This window comes from Dreissena polymorpha, chromosome 2, assembly GCF_020536995.1.
Source record: "Dreissena polymorpha isolate Duluth1 chromosome 2, UMN_Dpol_1.0, whole genome shotgun sequence".
Taxonomy (NCBI): Eukaryota; Metazoa; Mollusca; class Bivalvia; order Myida; family Dreissenidae; genus Dreissena; species Dreissena polymorpha.
In genome coordinates, this window is record NC_068356.1 from 75,705,182 (window position 1) to 75,726,066 (window position 20,885).

General features: G+C 36.3%; 1 protein-coding gene across 4 annotated transcripts in view; it reads left to right on the forward strand.

Annotated features, from left to right (window-relative positions):
• The window catches only part of LOC127867663 (CTD small phosphatase-like protein 2), a 49,922-nt gene that overhangs the window by 20,701 nt on the left and 8,336 nt on the right, over window positions 1–20,885 (forward strand). For 3 of the 4 annotated variants that reach the window (XR_008043599.1, XM_052408991.1, XM_052408990.1), the window contains exons 4-12: window positions 1,180–1,317; window positions 5,961–6,023; window positions 9,565–9,728; window positions 12,815–12,879; window positions 14,956–15,067; window positions 15,346–15,432; window positions 16,944–17,086; window positions 18,929–19,055; window positions 20,092–20,187. Coding sequence is in view for 3 of the 4 variants with exons in the window: in XM_052408991.1 (XP_052264951.1) it covers window positions 1,180–1,317; window positions 5,961–6,023; window positions 9,565–9,728; window positions 12,815–12,879; window positions 14,956–15,067; window positions 15,346–15,432; window positions 16,944–17,086; window positions 18,929–19,055; window positions 20,092–20,187 (995 nt within the window). In the remaining variant the exon portion in view is untranslated. The remainder of the gene's footprint in view (window positions 1–1,179; window positions 1,318–5,960; window positions 6,024–9,564; window positions 9,729–12,814; window positions 12,880–14,955; window positions 15,068–15,345; window positions 15,433–16,943; window positions 17,087–18,928; window positions 19,056–20,091; window positions 20,188–20,885) is intronic. The other variant, XM_052408992.1, reaches the window with a different exon arrangement.

A 20,885-nucleotide genomic window follows, 5' to 3' on the forward strand; every position in this document is an offset into this window, starting at 1 on the left:
ATCTGGGGTCAAAAACAAGGTCACTAGGTCAAATAATAAAACAACCTTCTGTAGACAATAGAGGTCACAGTTTTCATCCAATCTTTATGAAATTTGGTTAGAATGTTTATCTTGATGAAATCTGGGTTGGGATTTTATTTGGGTCATCTGGGGTCAAAAACTAGGTCACTAGGTCAAATAATAGAAAAACCTTGTGTAGACATTAGAGATCACAGTTTTCATCCAACCTTTATGAAATTTGGTCAAAATTCTTGATGAAATCTGGGTGGGATTGTATTTGGGTCATCTGGGGTAAAAATCTAGGTCAAATAAATAGAAAAACCTTGTGTTGACAGTAGAGGTCACAGTTTTTATCCAATATTTATGAACTGTGGTCAGAATGTTTACCTTGATGAAATCTGGATTGGGATTGTATTTGGGTCATCTAGAGTCAGGAACTAGGTCACTAGGTCAAATCATAGAAAAACATTGTGTAGACAATAGAGGTCATAGTTTTCATCTGATCTTAATGAGTCAGGTGAGCGATTCAGGGCCATCATGGCCCTCTTGTTTACTGTACAGTTCTTATCTCAGAGTGTAACTGTAACTGAAAAACAAAATTGCAGTACTTGAATAAACGTTGATCATGCCCAATATTGCATGTGTTTATATAAAGAACACAAAATAACAAATAAAACAAATTTATTTGTTAAACCACTGACTTTTAAGCATGATAAATTCACAATGTTTTCCCAAAATGGGCTGTTTCATCAAAGCAAAAATTCCCAAACTGGACAATTTTGTCGAATAAAAATTCCCAATTTGGTCAGACTCCTTTTCCCAAAATAGGCAGAAAAAACCCTGCTTTAACGTTGGCCATAACTTTTGCAATATTGAAGATAGCATCTTGATATTTGGCATGCATGTGTATCTTATGGAGCTGCACATTTTGAGTCATGAAAGGTCAAGGTCAATGTCATCCTTCAAGGTCAAAGGTCAAAAAAACAAATCCAAGGGAAGTAATAAGCTTTAAAGTGAGATATTTAACTGTATCTGCCAAATGATAAAAAATATATGATAAATCTAAGCGGGGCAGTAGGGGGCATTGTGTTTCTGACAAACACATCTCTTGGTATTAAACAATTATTCTTAAGGTTAAATTGGAAAAAAATGTTAACCTAACTAATATTATTTCTCCAGGTTTGACTAGGAAGAAGCCTTTTACGCAAGTGAAGGAGAACACCTCCCATCTGAACCATTGTGCTCCGAGGTACACTGTCACTGGGAACCTTTTCTCATCAGCCGCCTTCCATACTCACGATGGAGACAAATTCACAAGTATGGCTGGCTGTATTTGCCCAAAATTATTGAATCTAGCAGGGCTCAACATTAACCTAAAAACCAACTTAGTACTTGGAAACTCTACTTGCCCTGAATGTAAAGCCATTTGCCCAAACATGAAATATCAAATTAACTGTTAACCTCATATTTTTTTATGAAGATCAAAATGATACACCACAAAACCTTTTTATTTTTGCACATTTAACAAAATGATTACAGCAATTTAAACACCGGAGAAGCAGTATTAAAGGTCCCCAAACTCACAAAATGTCTACTATTCAGCTGTACACTGGTGTGTTAACAGCAGAAAACAAAAATGATTTTTTCATAATATTGCAGTTTTTATGTAATGAAATTTGGCATACATATACTTTGGTATACAAAAAATATGTATGTGTAATTTGGTGATTGTAAGTTATATAGTTATTGACTTATAGAAAAAAGTTTTTGTTGTCTGCTTGAAATTCAAATTTCCCTGTAAATGCTAAGCACCGCCCATTTGAAAGGTTATGAACTTCTTTCAGCCAATAGCTAGCGAATATCTCAAATCAAGTTTACATGTAAATACAGATTCTATACTCTACCAAGTATGCTGTCTGCTCAAACACGTGTTTCTATTTATAAACACTCTAAATGTTAACAGCAAATCACTGGTAGATAAACCCAGCCCACTAGTTAATGCAGGTTAACATTTTACCACCGCAAAATCAAGCAGTTGAGATCCGGCTTTTAAGTCTTATTAAAGTCTAAATTATATGCTTTGTTTTTTTTGCACTTGCCCGGGCGGACAACTAGATTATAAAGTAACTTGCCCGGACCTAACTTTTACTTGCCAGGGACAATAGGACAACCTTTAATGTTGAGCCCTGTATAGGGGATTGACACTTTGCAGATTTTTCAACCAATTTGTGAAGTATGCAATACCATTGTTTTGTTAGCAACCCTTCCAGACAGCTGGAGTTATGGTGTTGATTGTGCAGTCTTTATGATACTTGGTCCGAACATTTGTGCCAATCATAGTCAAGCTTAGTATGAAAGGGAGTCATGTGGGGTCAAAAACTATTTAACTATGTCAACTTAAAAAAAGGCTTATGAACACCAAGTTTGTTTTTGTCTGATAATAAGGAAACTTGGTCAGAACATTTGTTCGAATGTTATAAAGGCCATGTTTAAAAAAAGTTCTGTTAAAAAACATTGCTGCCACAAAGCAAGGCAGTTTTCCTTTTGCATTAAAACTCCGTGAAGGACTATAGAACTCTCACTTTTTATGCCCCCGGTTGGGTGGCATTTAGCAGTTGAACTGTCCGTCAGTGTGTCAGTCTGTCCGTCTGTCCGAAAATTTTAATGGCCATAACTTTTTCAATATTGAAGATAGCAACTTGATATTTGGCATGCATGTGCATCTCACGGAGCTGCACATTTTAATGTGGTGAAAGGTGAAGGTCAAGGTCATCCTTCAAGGTCAAATGTCGAATATATCATGTCTGTCCGTCCGTCCAAAAACTTTAACATTGGCCATAACTTTTTCACTATTGAAGATAGCAATTTGATATTTGGCATGCATGTGCATCTCATGGAGCTGAACATTTTGAGTGGTGAAAGGTGAAGGTCAAGGTCATCCTTCAAGAATAAATGTCAAATATCTGGCGTCTGTCCGTCCGAAAACTTTAACATTGGCCATAACTTTTTCAATATTGAAGATATCAACTTGATATTTGGCATGCACGTGTATCTCAAGAAGCTGCACATTTTGAGTGGTGGAAGTTCAAGGTTATCCATCAAGTTCAAACTAAACTAAAATTCAAAGCGGCGTTCTCATGAAGCTGCACATTTTGAGTGATGGAAGTTCAAGGTCATCCTTCAAGGTCAAAGGTAAAAAAAATAAAATTTTAAAGCGGCGTCCTCCTGAAGCTGCACAGTTTGAGTGGTGGAAGTTCAAGGTCAAGGTCATCCTTCAAGGTCAAAGGTCAACAAAAAAAAATGAAAGCGGCGCAATAGGGGACATTGTGTTTCTGACACATTGTGTTTCATACATCTCTTGTTTCTAATTGAAAACAATCTTGCTCGGAAGATTATATCTATTCATGTTTCACATGAATTTGAAACTTGGCTAGTGGGGTCAAAAATAAGGTCACTATTTCAGCGTAAAGAAAAAGCTTTTGAAAAAAAAAGCGCTATGATCATGAAACTTGAACTTGTTCTGGGGTGGTATTCCAAAAACATCTTAAGTCATTTCTTAAATATTTTCACTTAAGTTCAAAATTTCAATGTTTTGTATTTCTTTACTTAATAAAGACATGCATGTTTGGCGTTAGCTGTATACGCCAGCTTTTCACCTTAGCCTGGCCTTTGTTAGCGTCCAATAGAATTCAAATAAAACTTCCCGCGGCCAAGTACAGATGAATACACTTCATTGACTGCATTGGCTGATTTGAGAATACGACCAGAACATTAAAAACATGTCCGCGTCTTTGTAACACTGTTTTACTGCATGTTCAGCATGAAATTTTTTATATCTAATGAAAAGGCTTAATAGATAGAACAGTTTTACACTCAATCTCGACATCAATACAGTTTGTGCGTCCACCTTTTATTTTCAGAAGATTTTCAGCGCGAGAACTTTTGCACTTAAAGGCTATGTTCTCATATTTAGTACTAACTTCCATATTCCTGTCAACATGTTAACATGTTAAAGTATAGAGAGCAGTGGAAGCGAAGACTCACTTTAATGCATTGCATTTCAACTCGTGAGGTATATTGGGTCAATTTGCGGCCACTGTGTGTGAATGTCAGAGTTTACATACAGGTCATCGCTGCGTCTCTACCCTATGTGCTGATCGGAGTTCGCGGCCAGGAAAATAATCGTTACATAATAAAGACGCTATAGCGTGAACTAGGTGAACTGGAATTTTCTTAAGACCAGACAGATGTTAAATGAAGATATCCAGCGATATATATGGTATGTCAATAATAGATTCTTAATGTGTTTTACAACAATACCATGATAAATATTATTTTTAATTAATTTAACAAGAATTATGCCATCATATTGACTAATGAATTAAGCATGAGCGCAATGATTCTCGATACTGTTAATAATCGAATCAAATAGCAACGCCAGACAAACCACTAAAACAGGTTTGTTCGAAGAACGCGCGTATAAATATTTAAAATATGTACGGATAATTCGTGTGTGGCCGATTGACTCATATGTTTTAATTTCACTTCCATTCTTCTTTTGGTTTTCTGTTTTGTATCTATCCGTTTATGACCAGCAATATGTAAATGTAAAATAAGCCGCGAAAACTCCGCGTATCATCCCGTACTGCGTTTGCTGCAGCTAAGAACTGCACAGAAAAGACATTCGCTATCTTTGATCTCATTCATTGAAGTCTTTACCTTTCATTAACTGCAACCACAACCAACGCCGTATATCTTTTTATGTCCCCCACTATAGTAGTGGGGGACATATTGTTTTTGCCCTGTCTGTCTGTTGGTCTGTACGTTGGTCTGTTTGCGCCAACTTTAACATTTTGCAATAACTTTTGCTATATTGAAGATAGCAACTTCATATTTGGCATGCATGTGTATCTCATGAAGCTGCACATTTTGAGTGGTGAAAGGTCAAGGTCATCCTTGAAGGTCAGAGGTCAAATATATGTGGCCAAAATCGCTCATTTTATGAATACTTTTGCAATATTGAAGATAGCAACTTGATATTTGGCATGCATGTGTATCTCATGGAGCTGCACATTTTGAGTGGTGAAAGGTCAAGGTCATCCTTCAAGGTCAGAGGTCAATTATATGTGGCCAAAATCGCTCATTTTATGAATACTTTTGCAATATTGAAGATAGCAACTTGATATTTGGCATGCATGTGCATCTCATGGAGCTGCTCATTTTGAGTGGTGAAAGGTCAAGGTCATCCTTCAAGGTCAGAGGTCAACTATATGTGGCCCAAATCGCTTATTTTATGAATACTTTTGCAATATTGAAGATAGCAACTTGATATTTGGCATGCATGTGTATCTCATGGAGCTGCACATTTTGAGTGGTGAAAGGTCAAGGTCATGGTCATCCTTCACAAGGTCAAGGTCATCCTACAATGTCAAACATCATATAGGGGGACATTGTGTTTCACAAACACATCTTGTTTAAAGATATTTCTTGTTGGTATTCCTCAAATAACATTGACATAATGATGTTATTTTGATGTACTTTTCGATGCCTAACTATTGCAGTATGAAATGAAACACTTAAGAAAAATTCCCAATTTAAGGATAAATATAAAATTTAACTTAATTTAAGGATAAATATAAAATTTAACTTATGATGCTTCTGGAATACCACCCCTGATAATATATATCATCCAATTTTGAAAACAATGTTGAAGTTCTTTAAAAAAAAAAAAAGGCAGGAAGGCGGGAACTTTTACTTATATGTATGACTCTTTAAATATCTAGTGAAAACTGGTAGTCAAATGGTCATGCAATTTTGCTGAGAATGTTTGTTTCATAACAAACTAGATTATGCAAATGCAATAACTCATCCTACAACAAACTTATTTTGCTTAAAATACCAATGAACCCATTCACATTTTAAAAATAATTCTGAATCCAATATGTGTTTTCCTATTGAAGATTGCGCTGAAGATGGTGCTAACAACAACACTGAGGTCCCCTGTACAGGAGAGAGTCCCAGTTGTAAGTAAAACATTCTCCTCTCTTTACCCTTTCCTAAAGTTTGAGTTTTTTTTAATGCTGTAGCTAAAACTCTTATCTGTAAATTTTCGTGTCTACTCCATATCTCACTATTTTCAAGATATTCATGTAAAAATATTTTATAAACTGACTGAATGGTTAAATATCTGTTGTCAAGGTTCTTAAGAAGTTTTATATGAACATCCGGCATTCCCATTATTCCAAGGATACATATAGGATCTGGCACGAGTTGCCATGTCATACCATAATTTATTACACGAGTTCAGGAATTTTTTTAGTAAGCGAGCCTTTGGCGAGCTTACTACCAAATTTCCTGGACGAGTTTAATAAAATACGATATGATTTGATAATGAGTGTCAGATCTTTTTTATCACATGCTTTTAAATTAGCAAATTACATAAATAATTAAATATTTATGCAAACATAATGAAAAATCTCGAACGCTGTTTACACATTTCGTGACATCATTTGACGTTGCAACTAATTTCAGCAAAATAACAAAATGTGATTGACAGGGCTCGAATTTAACTTTTTTCTACTTGCAAAACATTGCGAGCAGCTTTAATACCAACTCCCAAAATCAAAATCATTCTCGCAAATTTTGCTGGAAACATAATTTAATTTCGTTTTTTTTTTCAAAAGTTAACTTTGCTTTATCTTTCGTATTGTTATTTCTGTCTGTGGGCAAAAAGAAACTAGTTATTTTTCGCTTCGACGCCATGTCTGTTCAAGTTCAATGAGCACGTGTGAATTAGTCGACTGTTTTACGTTCTTTGTACCAATACCATCCTCGTATCTGTACTATAAGTATACCAGTCTACATACAAGGTGCGCGCTTCCGCATACGGGTATAAGGTCGTTCTATGACCTACGGTTTAGCGTTCAGGACGTTGAACGCATTTAGCAATATTACTGTTGTTTTTTTTAACTATTTCTTTTTCTCAAAAAATTACTAGTGGCTTAAAACTTAACTCGCAATCGGTATTTTTCACTCGCATTTTGCGAGTGTTAATTTCGAGCCCTGCGATTGGTCAATAAACGAAAACTAAGCCAATAAAAATGCTTTAAAAGTATATTACACTATGTGTAAGATATAGAGGATATTTGTTCATGTCAGTGTAAGATAGTTTGTTATTTCACGAGTGATCATAGAAAATATATTTTCACGAGTGGCAAAGCCACGAGTGAAAATGTTATTTTTCTATGATCACGAGTGAAATAACAAACGATCTTACACTGACATGAACAAATTTTCTGTTTCTTTTATGCCTCTTTTTCAAGAAAATAATTAATAATAATTTCCCTTTCGCTGAAAAATAACCCTCTCCCGTGGCGTGCCTCAATACAGTTTAATACACAAAATGACGTCATTAGTGTTTGCATCATTCCTCAGCCGAAAGAAAAAAGTCCAATAGTTGATCATCTACGAGTAAACAAAGCTGAAAGGTTTTAACATTTTATTGCTGTTACTAAAATAACCAAACAAAGTTAAGCATAAAATAATGCTACAATAATACTAACTTGTAACAGCATTAACTAAACAGTACATGTCCGTGATGTCGTAGGAATACGCAAATGTAAAAGTAGTAGAAAAAGTAGTTCCGAAAATTTGTTCTTTTCACTCGTGAAAGAACAATTGTTCTTTTCACTGCTGTTATTTCACTGCAGAAATGTCATATTTTAGCTTTCGGTATAAAAGAAAAAAATATATGTAATGGTTTTTTAAGTCATGGTAAACAAGGTATTGCATGTGATAAAAATAAATATGTTACATATAAATAATTATTGTCCCCTACCGGTTTCACCGGAGGAGACTTACGATTTGCGCTCAGTGTGTCTGTCCGTCTGTCTGTGATCACACTTTTCTGGATCCTGCGATAACTTTATAAGTTCTTCATATTTTTTATGCCCCCCTTCGAAGAAGAGGGGGTATATTGCTTTGCTCATGTCGGTCAGGTCTGTCCGTCCACCAGGTGGTTGTCATACGATAACTCAAGAACGCTTGGGCCTAGGATCATGAAACTTCATAGGTACATTGACCATGACTCGCAGATGACCCCTATTGATTTTTAGGTCAAAGGTCAAGGTCACGGTGACTCGAAATAGTAAAGTGGTTTTTTGAATGATAATTCAAGAATGCATACGCGGCCAACAGGACACACTCTGAACAATATTACTGAAGCAACTGGTCTGTAATCCTAAATCTATAATTATCAGTCCAATGAAACATCATCCTTTTAGTAAAATACAGTGGATCAGTAAAAATATTATCAGAATATGAGATTTTTTGTATATTTCGTATATTAAATATTGTGTTAATGTTTAATTTTGTTGATTAATATAAATATAAGCAGGACAGGGGAGGTAATACACTACAGGGGAAACAAATGAAATAAGTTTAAATTTATTGTTACAGATTTGCCTCCCTTGTAATGTATTTAAATTTTACCAAATGTAAGGCTAACTGCATTTTTTGTAATGCATACTACTACTACTACTACTACTACTACTACTACTACTACTACTACTACTACTACTACTGCTACTACTGCTGCTGCTGCTGCTACTACTACTACTACTACTTTTTTTACTACTACTACTACTACTTCTACTTCTACTACTACTACTACTACTTCTAATGCTACTACTACTACTACTACTACTTCTACTACTACTACTACTACTACTCTACTACTACTACTACTGCTACTACTACTACTACTACTACTACTACTACTACTACTACGTACAACGACTGACGACGACGACGGCGACGACGCGCGACGTAAGACGACGACGACGGACGACGAAGACGACGACGACGAAGACGACGAGACGACGACGACGACGACGACGACGACGACGAGAGGGCGGCGGCGACCACTACCAGCACCTACTACTACTACTACTTATACTACTACTACAATACTACTACTACTCTACTACTACTACTACTACTACTACTACTTCTACTTACTACTCTACTACTACTACTCTAATACTACTACTACTACTACTACTACTACTTACTCATTTCTTATGACCACCACCACCAACACCCCCATTCACAGTGACAAAAAACGTATTCACACAATGGCTGCTACTACAACTTATAGCCCATATAGGGGGGCATGCATGTTTTACAAACAGCCCTTGTTCATGAAACTTTTAATATGGATAGAAGGCAATATGGACATTATGCACGTCATTTCATTTTGTTCCTACGTCAAAAAATCTGGTTGCTATGGCAACAAAAAGACTAGAAATACTGCTGAAAATGGTGCTTTTCTGGATCCTGCGTTAACTTTAAAAGTTCTTCATATTTTTTCTTGAAACTTGAAACATGGATAGATGGCAATATGGACATTATGCACGTCATTTCATTTTGTTCCTACTTCAAAAATTCTGGTTGCTATGGCAACAAATAAAAAAATCAGTTAATGGTGGAAATTCTGACAATGGTGGAGCCGGTAGGGGACATATTTTGCTTGGCAATAGTCTTGTTAGATATATTTCTTCCCAGCAGCAAAGGAAAACCACATCTCAGAGCTGACACTGTTGAACACACAGTTGATGCTTGACCCAGTGACCTTGGAGCTGCCTGGTGACCTTGAGAACAATAACAACAACAACATGTGCAAGATGGAGCCATGTGTAATGGAATGTGATCCCACATTTCCTCCACCTGTGAGTAGATGTGGATTTGGTTTCATTTTTCATGGTTTTAATGCCCCCAGATCGAATGATAAGGGGTATATTGATTTTGGCCTGTGTCTGTCTGTCATTGTATGTGTTTGTCTGTCTATCATTGTGTGTGTCTGTCCCAAAACTTTAACATTGGCCATAACTTTTGCGATATTGATGATAGCAACTTGATTTTTGGCATGCGTGTGTATCTCAAAGAGCTGCACATTTAGAATGGTGAAAGGTCATCCGTCAAAGGTCAAGGTCAATTATTGACAATAGCAACTTGATATTTGGCATGCATGTGTATCTCATGGAGCTGCACATTTTGAGTAGTGAAATGTCAAGGTCATCCTTCAAGGTCAATTATATGGTTGGGGCATTGTGTTTCACAAACACAGCTCTTGTTCATAAATGTGTGAACAATAATTACCATGTTTGTTTGCCCAGTCTTTTTGAAACTCTCTCTTAAAATTTGTATCAATGATATCTCTAACTAGTTATACCCCCACAAACGAAGTTTAGGGGGGTATATAGGAGTGAGCTTGTCTGTCGGTCGGTGGGTCCCTAGTAAGTGTCTGCTCTCTAATTCAAGTTGTTTTCATCCGATCTTCACCAAACTTGGTCATATGTTGTATCTTGATGATGTCTAGGTCAGGTTCGAATATGGGTCATGGTAGGTCAAAAACAAGGTCACGGGGTCACTTAGTGCGTTTTAAAAATTGAGCATGGTGTCCGCTCTCTAATTCAAGTAGTTTTCATCACATCTTCACCAAACTTGGTCAGAAGTTGTATCTAGATGATGTATACGTCAAGTTTGAATATGGGTAATGCTGGGTCAAAAACTAGGTCATGGGGTCACTTAGTGCGTTTTTAATCATTCAGCATGTTGTCTGCTTTTTTTTGTTAAGACAACATGCAAAATATTCTGTGTCAATGTGGCATGTGGGGGTATTCGTCACGTCTGTGACAAAGCTCTAGTTCAAAACCTGGTAATTTGTGTTCATGAACTATGACATGAGGTCAAATTAAAGTAAAAGCTGGCAAACACAAGTAGTCACATTGATTGCCCAATATTTGTTTGGTAGAATAAATTAATATGCATATCATCATTAATATGCATATTCAGAAAGTAAATTAAAAAAATAAACATTGTATTCAGGGGTGTGATTTTTCCGCGGATTTCCGCGGATCGGGTTGTCTCGGAGGTCATTTCTGAGATTCGCGTAAATTCGTAAAAAAATGGGGGGGTGAGAGGTGGGTACATCCGATTCCGCGGCCCGAAATATCCGCGGCTCGCTGAAATCACTCCGCATAGTACACTGGTAGATTCTGCCTAAGCAATTTGAAACGAGCGATGTCATTGGCTGTTGTTTTCCAATCTACCAATTAAAATCGTTCTTTTTAAATGCGTTCGGTATTACTTTTCTGATTTGTCTGCAAATGGCGCAGTGGCAAAGTGAAAATTAAGTTTATCCAAATGACAAAAATCAATCGAATTAGCGACTGTCATCATGTAGTTAGATAGGATAAATGAAATGTGTCTGTCATCGATGAAGACTGCGTTTTAGATACAAGCAACACATATTTTTTTTACAAATGTGCGCAGTGAAATTGTGTCTCGGAAACCAGTGTTTGCAAATTGGAGTTCACTCTACTTGCGAAGTAAAACAATTTAGAAGAGTATCGTTTGAAAATGGAAATAGACAAACATGATTTGATTTATATGTTAGTGGATCTGTGTGTAATCAGATTCATATGCATATTCTGCTTTATTATGTTTGTCACACTGTTCAGTTAACTGAAATAGCATTGAACTGTAGATGTGAAATGCAAGATTTTAAAAGGTAAACACATTAAAATATATTAATTTTACTCAGTTTAATACATCATTAACTCAACAAGAACACTCAAGTGTGTTTGTTTATATTTATTAATGTTTTCCCCATTTGATATTTAATTAAATAAGTCCATTTACTGTGAATATATTGAACAACTGCTGTTTTTGATCACAGTAAATATTGTTTACTTTGCATCCCCAGTATGTGAAATGTGTAGTTAAACAGGTTTTCATAAAGAAATAGTGTTATGAAGTTCAAGAAATTGTTTATTTTAATGTATGTTTTATTTTAATGTCTGTTTTAAGGTTTGTCATTGCGTTATTCGCGTGATTCGCGTAGACAAAATCAGTCAACAGAATTTTCCTCCCCTCTGACTTCACCTCAATCACACCCCTGGTATTTATTTGGCAAATTGCATAGAAATAATCTGATGATTATTGATATATCAATTTAGGACAAGGAAAAAGCCCCAGTGATTTTTTTGCTCAAAATAACCGCCGATTTTCGGCTGCTTCCCTATCGCAAAATTCCAAGTTTTTTCCCAAAAATCTGACCAAAATTTCTCTCTTATAACTTAGTTATGATTTCTTAACTCTAGATCTCAACTTTATTTTTTAAACATCCTACAAAATATATAACTTTAATTTAGTCCTTTTTGTCGATAAATAACTCCAAACTTGCCACTTTTATTGATAAAAAAAAAATCCCAATTTAACCAGACTCCTTTTCCCAAAATGGCTAGAAAAAAACCTGAACATGCACTTAAAAACAATATTAATTTTATTACTTATAATCATATATATAATGCTAAATTTTTTCCCAATTTCATGGTTTATCGCGCAAATTTTCCCAATTTCACTGTTTATTGCGCTAATTTTCCCAATTCAAATGGCACAGGCCGTATCAAATAAAAGCAAAAAAAATCTCAGAGCCCCAGAAAGTGCCACATTGATTTGCATATTATTAATATTAATTTGCGTATAATTAACCTGATGAAAACTGGGCATAATGCTTGTGCTTAAAGTGTCCCAGATTAGCCTGTGCTGTCTGAACAGGCTAATCAGGGACGACACTTTCCGCTTTTATTGTATTTTTAGTTTCAAGGAAGTCCCCCCTTACCGAAAATCAAGTTAAGGCGGAAAGTGTCGTCCCTGATTAGCATGTGCAGACTGCACAGGCTAATCTGGGATTTCACTACGCACATGCATTAAGCCCAGTTTTCTCAGAACAAGGCTCAAATTGTTTCAGGAGGAGGAGGAAGAGGTATCAGATGAAAGTTATGAGGCAGAATGGGATGTGGAGCCATTTGATCCGTTAGTATCTTTAAATACATTCATTGGGTACATACTCTAAATGGATAACAGATCAGTGCAGCATAAAAATATCATCATACGCAACTCATTTGTTTGAATATTTTTAGCTCACCTTAGCACAATGTGCTCAATGTTGAGCTATTGTGATCACCTTTTAACTGTTGTCAGCTGTGGGTCATCAACATTTGCCTTGCTAACACTCTAGAGGCCACATTTATTGTCAGATCTTCATAAAACTTGGTCAAAAGATTTGTCCCAATGATATATTGGACGAGTTCGAAAATGGATCCGGTTGATTGAAGAACTTCCGTCGGGTGTGAGGCATTTTTCCTTATATGGCTCAAGTAAAACCTTTTTAGCACAACGTTCTCATGGTGAGCTTTTGTGATCACCTTTTGTCCGTCGTCCGTTGTCCGTCATCCGTTGTGCGACATCAACATTTGCCTTGTTCACTCTCTAGAGGCCACATTTATTGTCCAATCTTCATGAAATTTGGCCAGAAGATTGGTTTCAATGATATCTTGGATGAGTTCGAAAATGGTTATGTTTGCTTGAAAAACATGGCTGCCAAGGGGCGGGGCATTTTTCCTTAAATGGCTATAGCAAAATCTTGTTAACACACTAGAGGCTACATTTATTGTCTGATCCTCATAAAACTTGGTCAGAAGATTCATCCCAATAATATCTTGGACGAGTTTGAAAATGATGTCGGTTGGTTGAAAAACATGGCCGCCACAGGGCGGGTCATTTTTCCTTATATGGCTATAGTATAACCTTGTTAACACTCTAGAGGCCATTTTTATTGTCCAATCTTGATGAAATATGGTCAGAAGATTTGTATTATTAATATCTTGGATGAGTTCGAAAATGGTTACGTTTGCTAGAAAAACGTGGCCGTCAAGGGGCGGGGCATTTTTCCTTAAATGGCTATATAAGGCTAAAGTAAAATCTTGTTAACACTCTAGAGGCAATATTTATTGTCCGATCTTCTTGAAACTTGGTCAGAAGATTCATCCCAATAATATCTTGGACGAGTTTAAAAATGATGCCTGTTGGTTGAAAAACATGGCCACTACAGAGGCGGGGCTATTTTCCTTATATGGCTTTAGTAAAACCTTGTTAACACTCTAGAGGTCACATTTATTTTCCGATCATCATGAAACTTGGTCAGAAGATTTATCCCAATGATATCTTGGATGAGTTTGAAAATGGTTTTGGTTGCTTAAAAAACATGGCCACCAGGGGCGGGGCATTTTTCCTTATATGGCTTTAGTTAAACCTTGTTAACACATTAGAGGACACATTTATTGTCCAATCTTCATGAAATTTGGTCAGAAGATTGGTCTCCATGATATCTTGGATGAGTAAGAAAATAATTATGTGTGCTTGAAAAAAATTGCTTCCAAGAGGCGGGGCATTTTTCCTAATATGGCTATAGTAAAATCTTGTTAACACTCTAGAGGCCACATTCACTGTCTGATCTTCATGAAACTTGGTCAGAAGATTCATCCTGATAATATCTTTGAAGAGTTTAAAAAATGATGCCGGTTGGTTGAAAAACATGGCTGCCAGGGGGCAGGGCATTTTTCCTTATATGGCTATAGTAAAACCTTGTTAACACTCTAGAGGCCACATTTATATTCCGATCTTCGTGAAACTTGGTCAGAAGATTTGTCCCAATAATATCTTGTTATCTCATGTGAGCGACTTTGGGCATTTCAGGCCCTCTTGTTAATATTCTAGAGGCCACAATTATTTTCGGATCTTCATGATACCTGGTCAGAAGATTTGTCCCAATGATATCTTGTATGAGTTTTACAACTGTTCCTGTTGCGTGAAAAACTTGGCCACCAAGGGGAGAGTCTTTTTCCTAATATGGCTTTAGTAAAACCTTGTTAACACTCTGGAAACAACATTTATTGTTCAATCTTCATAAAACTTAGTCAGATAATTTGTTCTAATGATATCTTGGATGAGTACAGACCCTCTTATTTAGTTTTACATAATATAATTAATACAAATTCACCGGAAAGTTGTGAATAGTTAGCCTTTCAATCAATATGTCTTGTTTCACAGGTATGCATTTATCAAGACGTTGCCCCCTCTAACAGATGAGCTACGTGCCAGAGTGCCTGCTTTGCCCCTTAAGACACGAAGCTCACCTGAATTTTCACTTGTGCTTGATTTGGTGAGTAATTATTTATTTTAGTTAGACTGAACTTGGATTTGTTATGAAAAACTTAATATCCACTCTAGCTGTGGTTCAAGGATTGTTTTTCATGTATCAAGAAAAAACACACATAAACACGTCCTCTTTTGTATGGATCGATTGATAAGATAACACATGGTATCAGTATGTATTGGACTGAATGCCGTCAGTGCAGGCTAATCAGGGATGACACTTTCCATACTTGTGGAATTTTTCATTCAAAGGGAGTCCCTTAAACGCCTTTATTTCCATTTCAGGACGAGACGCTTGTACACTGCAGCCTTACGGAGCTAGAGGATGCATCGTTCACCTTCCCTGTGCTGTTCCAGGAAGTAACTTACCAGGTAAAAATCTGAATTGAATCTACATGTGTGAGTAAAACTTAAAAAAAAAAAATGAAAAAAACAACACCTTCCCTCCTTTCGCATTGAAGTATTGTGGGGGGTTTCTGTCTGTTTAACAAATTCTCTTAGGTTTTTGAACACATCACAATTATGAATAATCTCTTTGGTGATGCATTCCTGTCTTAGTCCTGAAAATGTCTATTGCTAATCTACAATGCCCGTACAATCTCATGATGAGCATTGAGTAACATTGACAGGTTTTTTTTTCCACTTTTGGGAAGATAGCCCATGGCTTTGGAATGGGGAATTTTATCGGCATTTTCATGAAATTGGGAAAATAAATTCATTAGCCTTTTTTTCCACATGAAAAGTCCTCTGATTAGGTAAATACTAAATTTGATATAACTCTTTATAATCATTCAAATTAAAAGAACAAAATCATCAAATTTTTTTTTTTTGTTGTTGTTTTTTTTGAAATTGGGAATTTTTTGCCACATTTTGGGGAAAAAAGTATACTTTTTGGGATTGGGAACATAGCCGATTTTCGGCTATAAAATCGGGCCAAAAAAAAACCTGATTGAGAAAGATGTATGGGGAATGTCAAGTTTACGTTCAATGGCAGATTATGCCTTCTGGAGTCTGGAGATGAAGATTTTGATTTTCGAATTATTTCGACTTATTGACTTAAAGTACATCAACAGTTATTTCAGGTGTTCATATATGTACTAAAGCATTATTCCACAAGTTACTTTTGCTAATACTGGTTTAACATTCTATGTCATAGATCATATCATCTTGCTGCCATACTTTGGCTAAGACTGATTAACAGTATATCGTCGATTGTTTCTGTTGTTATCCCCTGCCATAGCGGAGGGATATTGTTTTGGCATTGTCCGTCGGTCCATCCGGAGCCATATCTTGGAAGTGCTTTGGGGGATTTCATTGAAACTTGGTATGAGTATATATATATATATATGGATAACAGGATGATGCACACCAAATGGCATTCTACACCTTCCATTAATAACAGAGTTATGGCCCTTTTTACCTTGAAAAAATGCTTTTTTTGTGTGTCCGGAGCCATATCTTAGAAGTGCTTTGGCAGATTTCAATGAAACTTGGTATGAGTATATATATATATATGTAAGAAGATGATGCACGGCAAATGGCATTGTACACCATCTGTTAATAACGGAGTTATGGCCCTTTGTATCTTGAAAAAATGCTTTTTTTTAGTGTCAAATATAACACTTTTGTGTCCAGATGCATATTGGCAGGGGATATCAATTCAACAAATTTGCTTGTTTTTTCACAGGAGGTACTTATTGTGAGAATGTTTGGAACAGAGATGATAGAATGTGTTGTATTGTAGAAGTTTCAATGAAGTCCAGATTGTCCCTTCAGTTTTTTCAGGCCATTTTTCATTTCAGAAGTGTATTCACACTTAGCTTTTTGTCTTAGAGTGACTTTTAGAGGACTGATTAAACTCACTAAGTTGTGAATCATTGCAGGTATTTGTGCGCACTAGGCCATTCTTCCGTGAGTTTCTAGAGCGCGTGTCTCAGATATTTGAGGTGATTCTGTTCACTGCTTCTAAGAAGGTGTACGCTGACAAACTTCTGAATCTACTAGACCCACAGAAGAAACTTATTAAGTAAGTGCATGTAATTGTAAGTTTGATTATATGTTTTGTAGATCCATGGCTTATTCTTTCACCAAATAAGCACATTTGACTGAAGGCAAATTCCTTTGGGATGGCAGTGTATTGGCTGAAGCCCCTAAAAAGAGATGTTGTTGTGATCCTTTAGCTTAATTGCATTGAATAACAATATATATTTGTTCTTATGGGGTCCATGGCCTTTCGCAGTCAGCTGTTTGTTTTAACTCTTTGGAAAGGTTTTGATAGTGAATCTTTTGAATAGCAGGTTTCAATGTCAACACGATGTCCAGAACACAAATTGGATCTGTAAATTGATTTAAATAGTCCTAATTAACCTTGATTTGCTCTTTAAAGTTGACAAAAATCTTAACCAAACTTTTCAGGGGGCAAAGTGGGCAAAAGAAGATCTCTTACTATATTCAACATAGATCATTCAGACTGGCATGAATTGTAAGGGTTGGAGTTTTTTTTCGTGAATTTCAGCTTACACCATTTTCTGAGGGATGATTTCTGATATTTGTCAATGGCGTCATTCAGAAGAAAATGAAGATCTGGGCCCGTATTCACCAACCCATTCTTAGACTTGAAACCAAGAAAAATGCATTCAGTGTTTGAATATATACAGGCGTCCGCTGGTGATTATGTCATGAACAAAATGTTCTACAAGAAGAATGATATAGATAGAGGTGTTTAATGCCAAGTTTAACTCAAAATTTAAGCAATACTTTAATAAATCAATGTAAAGAATATTCTTTATTCTTTGAGTTAAGTCTAAGAATTGTTTGATGAATACGGGCCAAAATCACCAAATCTAATAGAAAAACACTATACACATTGTTTTAAAAGGTTTGTCACCCTATTATGCACATATCATTTTCAAAATCTTTTCAAGATCAGGTGAAGAATTCTTCTCTGACTTCTCTTCAAGCACACCCTGGATTAAGCTGTTCATGTTCAATTTTCATACTTAAATTGCAAAAGCAGCGATTTTCCTCTTTCTTTATAAAGTACCGGTAAACGGTACTTTCCCAATCAAGCAAAAATTCCCAAATTCCCAAATCGGCATCTGAAAAAATCCCAAACAACGTCCGAATTTTTTCTCAAAACGACCTAAAATTTTCGTAACAAAACCCAACTTTCGGCGAGCGAACAAAGAAAATCGTATAGTTGTGTGTAACCACGCGCTCGATTAATTTCGGGTTTTATTATTCATCGCTTGCAATCAATATTGTCGTTACTGTTTCCGGTTCTTTTGTCAGGCAGCCAGCGTACTGTTTTATGTCGGTTTGTAACCTTGCCTCTGTGGAAAGGGTGTTCAGTCTAATGAACAATCTTTGCACAAACAATCGGGACTGTCTATCACACGACACATTGACAGCACTAATGATGCTGTGCAGAGAGGGATGCCAGCAACTGATAGATGATCAAACATCAAAGATTGTTGAAATTTTCAAAAAAATGAAAGACAAAGACATTGCTTAACAAGATATTAAAACAACTTGTAATTGATTTTGTGTGTTCTTTATAATATTTTGTTATTTGTTTCAACTTAATTACTTAATGGTCATTAAGGCATGCCTGCAAATGATTCTTTTAATGGGTATGTTCAATTAAGTATGAACTGTATGATGTATTCAATAAGACCCAAACTTCATGACGCGATTTTCCCAATTTAAGGATTTCACGACTCGATTTTTTCCGAATTTTGAGGTTTTCACGACTCAATTTTTCCCAATTGGACAAGGAAAATCGCTGAAAAGAAAAGCTTATTTTGTTCAAGATGCTCTAGTTGTACTTGAAAAAAAGGTGCAACAAAAGCGATTCTTTCCTTTAAAGGCACAGACTGTTTCGTGAACATTGTGTATGTGTCAACGGGAACTACATCAAGGACTTGAGTATACTAGGAAGGGACCTAAGCAGAACCATCATCGTAGATAACTCTCCCCAGGCATTCGGTTATCAGGTGAGTTACCTAACATGAATGCTTAAGTAACCTCCCTTTGAAGAGTTTGAAATATTCTAGAAAGAGACTCGAGCAGAACCATCATTGTAGATATCTTTGCAGGCATTTGGATGTCAGGTGAATTACCTCCCATGAATGTTTAAATTACCTCCTTTGAATAGTTTGAGGTATGATAGTAAGGGACTTGAGCAGAATCATCGAGCTAGATAGCCGTCTTCAGTAATTCAGTTATTAGGTTGCATGGAAGCATTCAAAAGGAAGTGACATCTCTTAAATGCCTTTAGTTTATGTACCTCCCTTTGAACAATTTTGGAGGAAAGGACCTTACAAAACCCATCAAGGTAGTTAACTCTCAATGTATTTAGTTATGAGGTGTGTGCCTTCCAGAAATACTTCCCTTTGAACAGTTTGAAACAGGCTTAATTACAATAATTTAGATATTATAATTATATTTTCTGCTTTAACCTTTGTATATTCATGATAGCTTGACGCTGGGAATAACTCTTTGGATTTGCCGCCTAAAAGTCTCATTCTAAACTAAAGCTTTGGAATTTGTGCCATTAAATCACGTGAACATGTCTTCCATTGTCAGCTTACTATACAGAAGCTGAGTATATTAACCCTTTGCATGCTGGGAAATTTGTCGTCTGCTAAGATGTCGTCTGCTGAATTTCTAAAATTAGCATTTTCTTCGATTTTATTTTCAAAGAATACTATCAGAATAGCAAACAGTTTGGATCCAGATGAGACGCAAAGTTCTGTGGCGTCTCATCTGGATCCAAACTGTTTGCAAAGGCCTTCAAAATTTGGTTCCCTCACTGAAAGAGTTAATGTCCACTAGTCTGCTAAGTGTCAGCGCCTAATGAGTAATGTTTTGCTCTGGAAATATTCTCAATACTACCTAAAAAAACAATTAAGGTATGTTACCTAGTGAACAGAAAGAAGAAATGTCATTAAACCTTAGGCTTTTTGTGCAATTGAGCCTAATTAAATAAGTGTAAACGGAGTTCCCAACTCCACACATCTTGCTTTCCAGCTGCACAATGGCATCCCGATAGAGAGCTGGTTTATGGACCGCAGCGATAGGGAACTCATCAAGATGCTGCCATTTCTTGAAAGCCTCGTCTCCATGGTGAGTGATGAATATCAAGAGTCAGTAGTTGCTTTGGTTTTCACCGATTTTAGAATGGGACTTGAGCCCATAGGATTGAGGAGAATGGCATGGATTTTTATGCCCCCGGATCGAATGATCGGGGGTATATTGTTTTTGGTCTGTCTGTCATTCTGTCACTCTATCAATGCCCTTGGATCGAATGACCGGGGGTATGTTGTTTTTGGCCTGTCTGTCATTCTGTCCCAAAACTTTAACCTTGGTTAAAGTTATGCGATAACTTTTGCAATATTGAAGATAGCAACTTGATATTTGGCATGCATGTGTATATCATTGAGTGGTGAAAGGTCAAGGTCATCCTTCAAGGTCAAATATATGGCTTCAAAGCTGCGCAATAGGGGGCATTGTGTTTCTGACAAACACACTTCTGGTTGTTTTTGTTTTTTCTCTTGCAGATATTAAAATAATGGAAGAATGAATATGTTTTAGATAATATATGTTAAGGGTCAAGTCATATGGCTGAAAAGGTAGATGCACTGAATGTTTTTATCTATTAAAAAGTACATATGTAAGTTGAAACCCTCGTTAGGAAATTTTATCAAGAGCCAGTTTGTTTAGGTTTCTGTAATACTCTTCTTTGGGCCCAGGCTTTTAGGATTGGAGAAAAGAGGTGTCATATTGACTCAAAATTTCTCAGTCAGAAAACCGACTGTATTCAG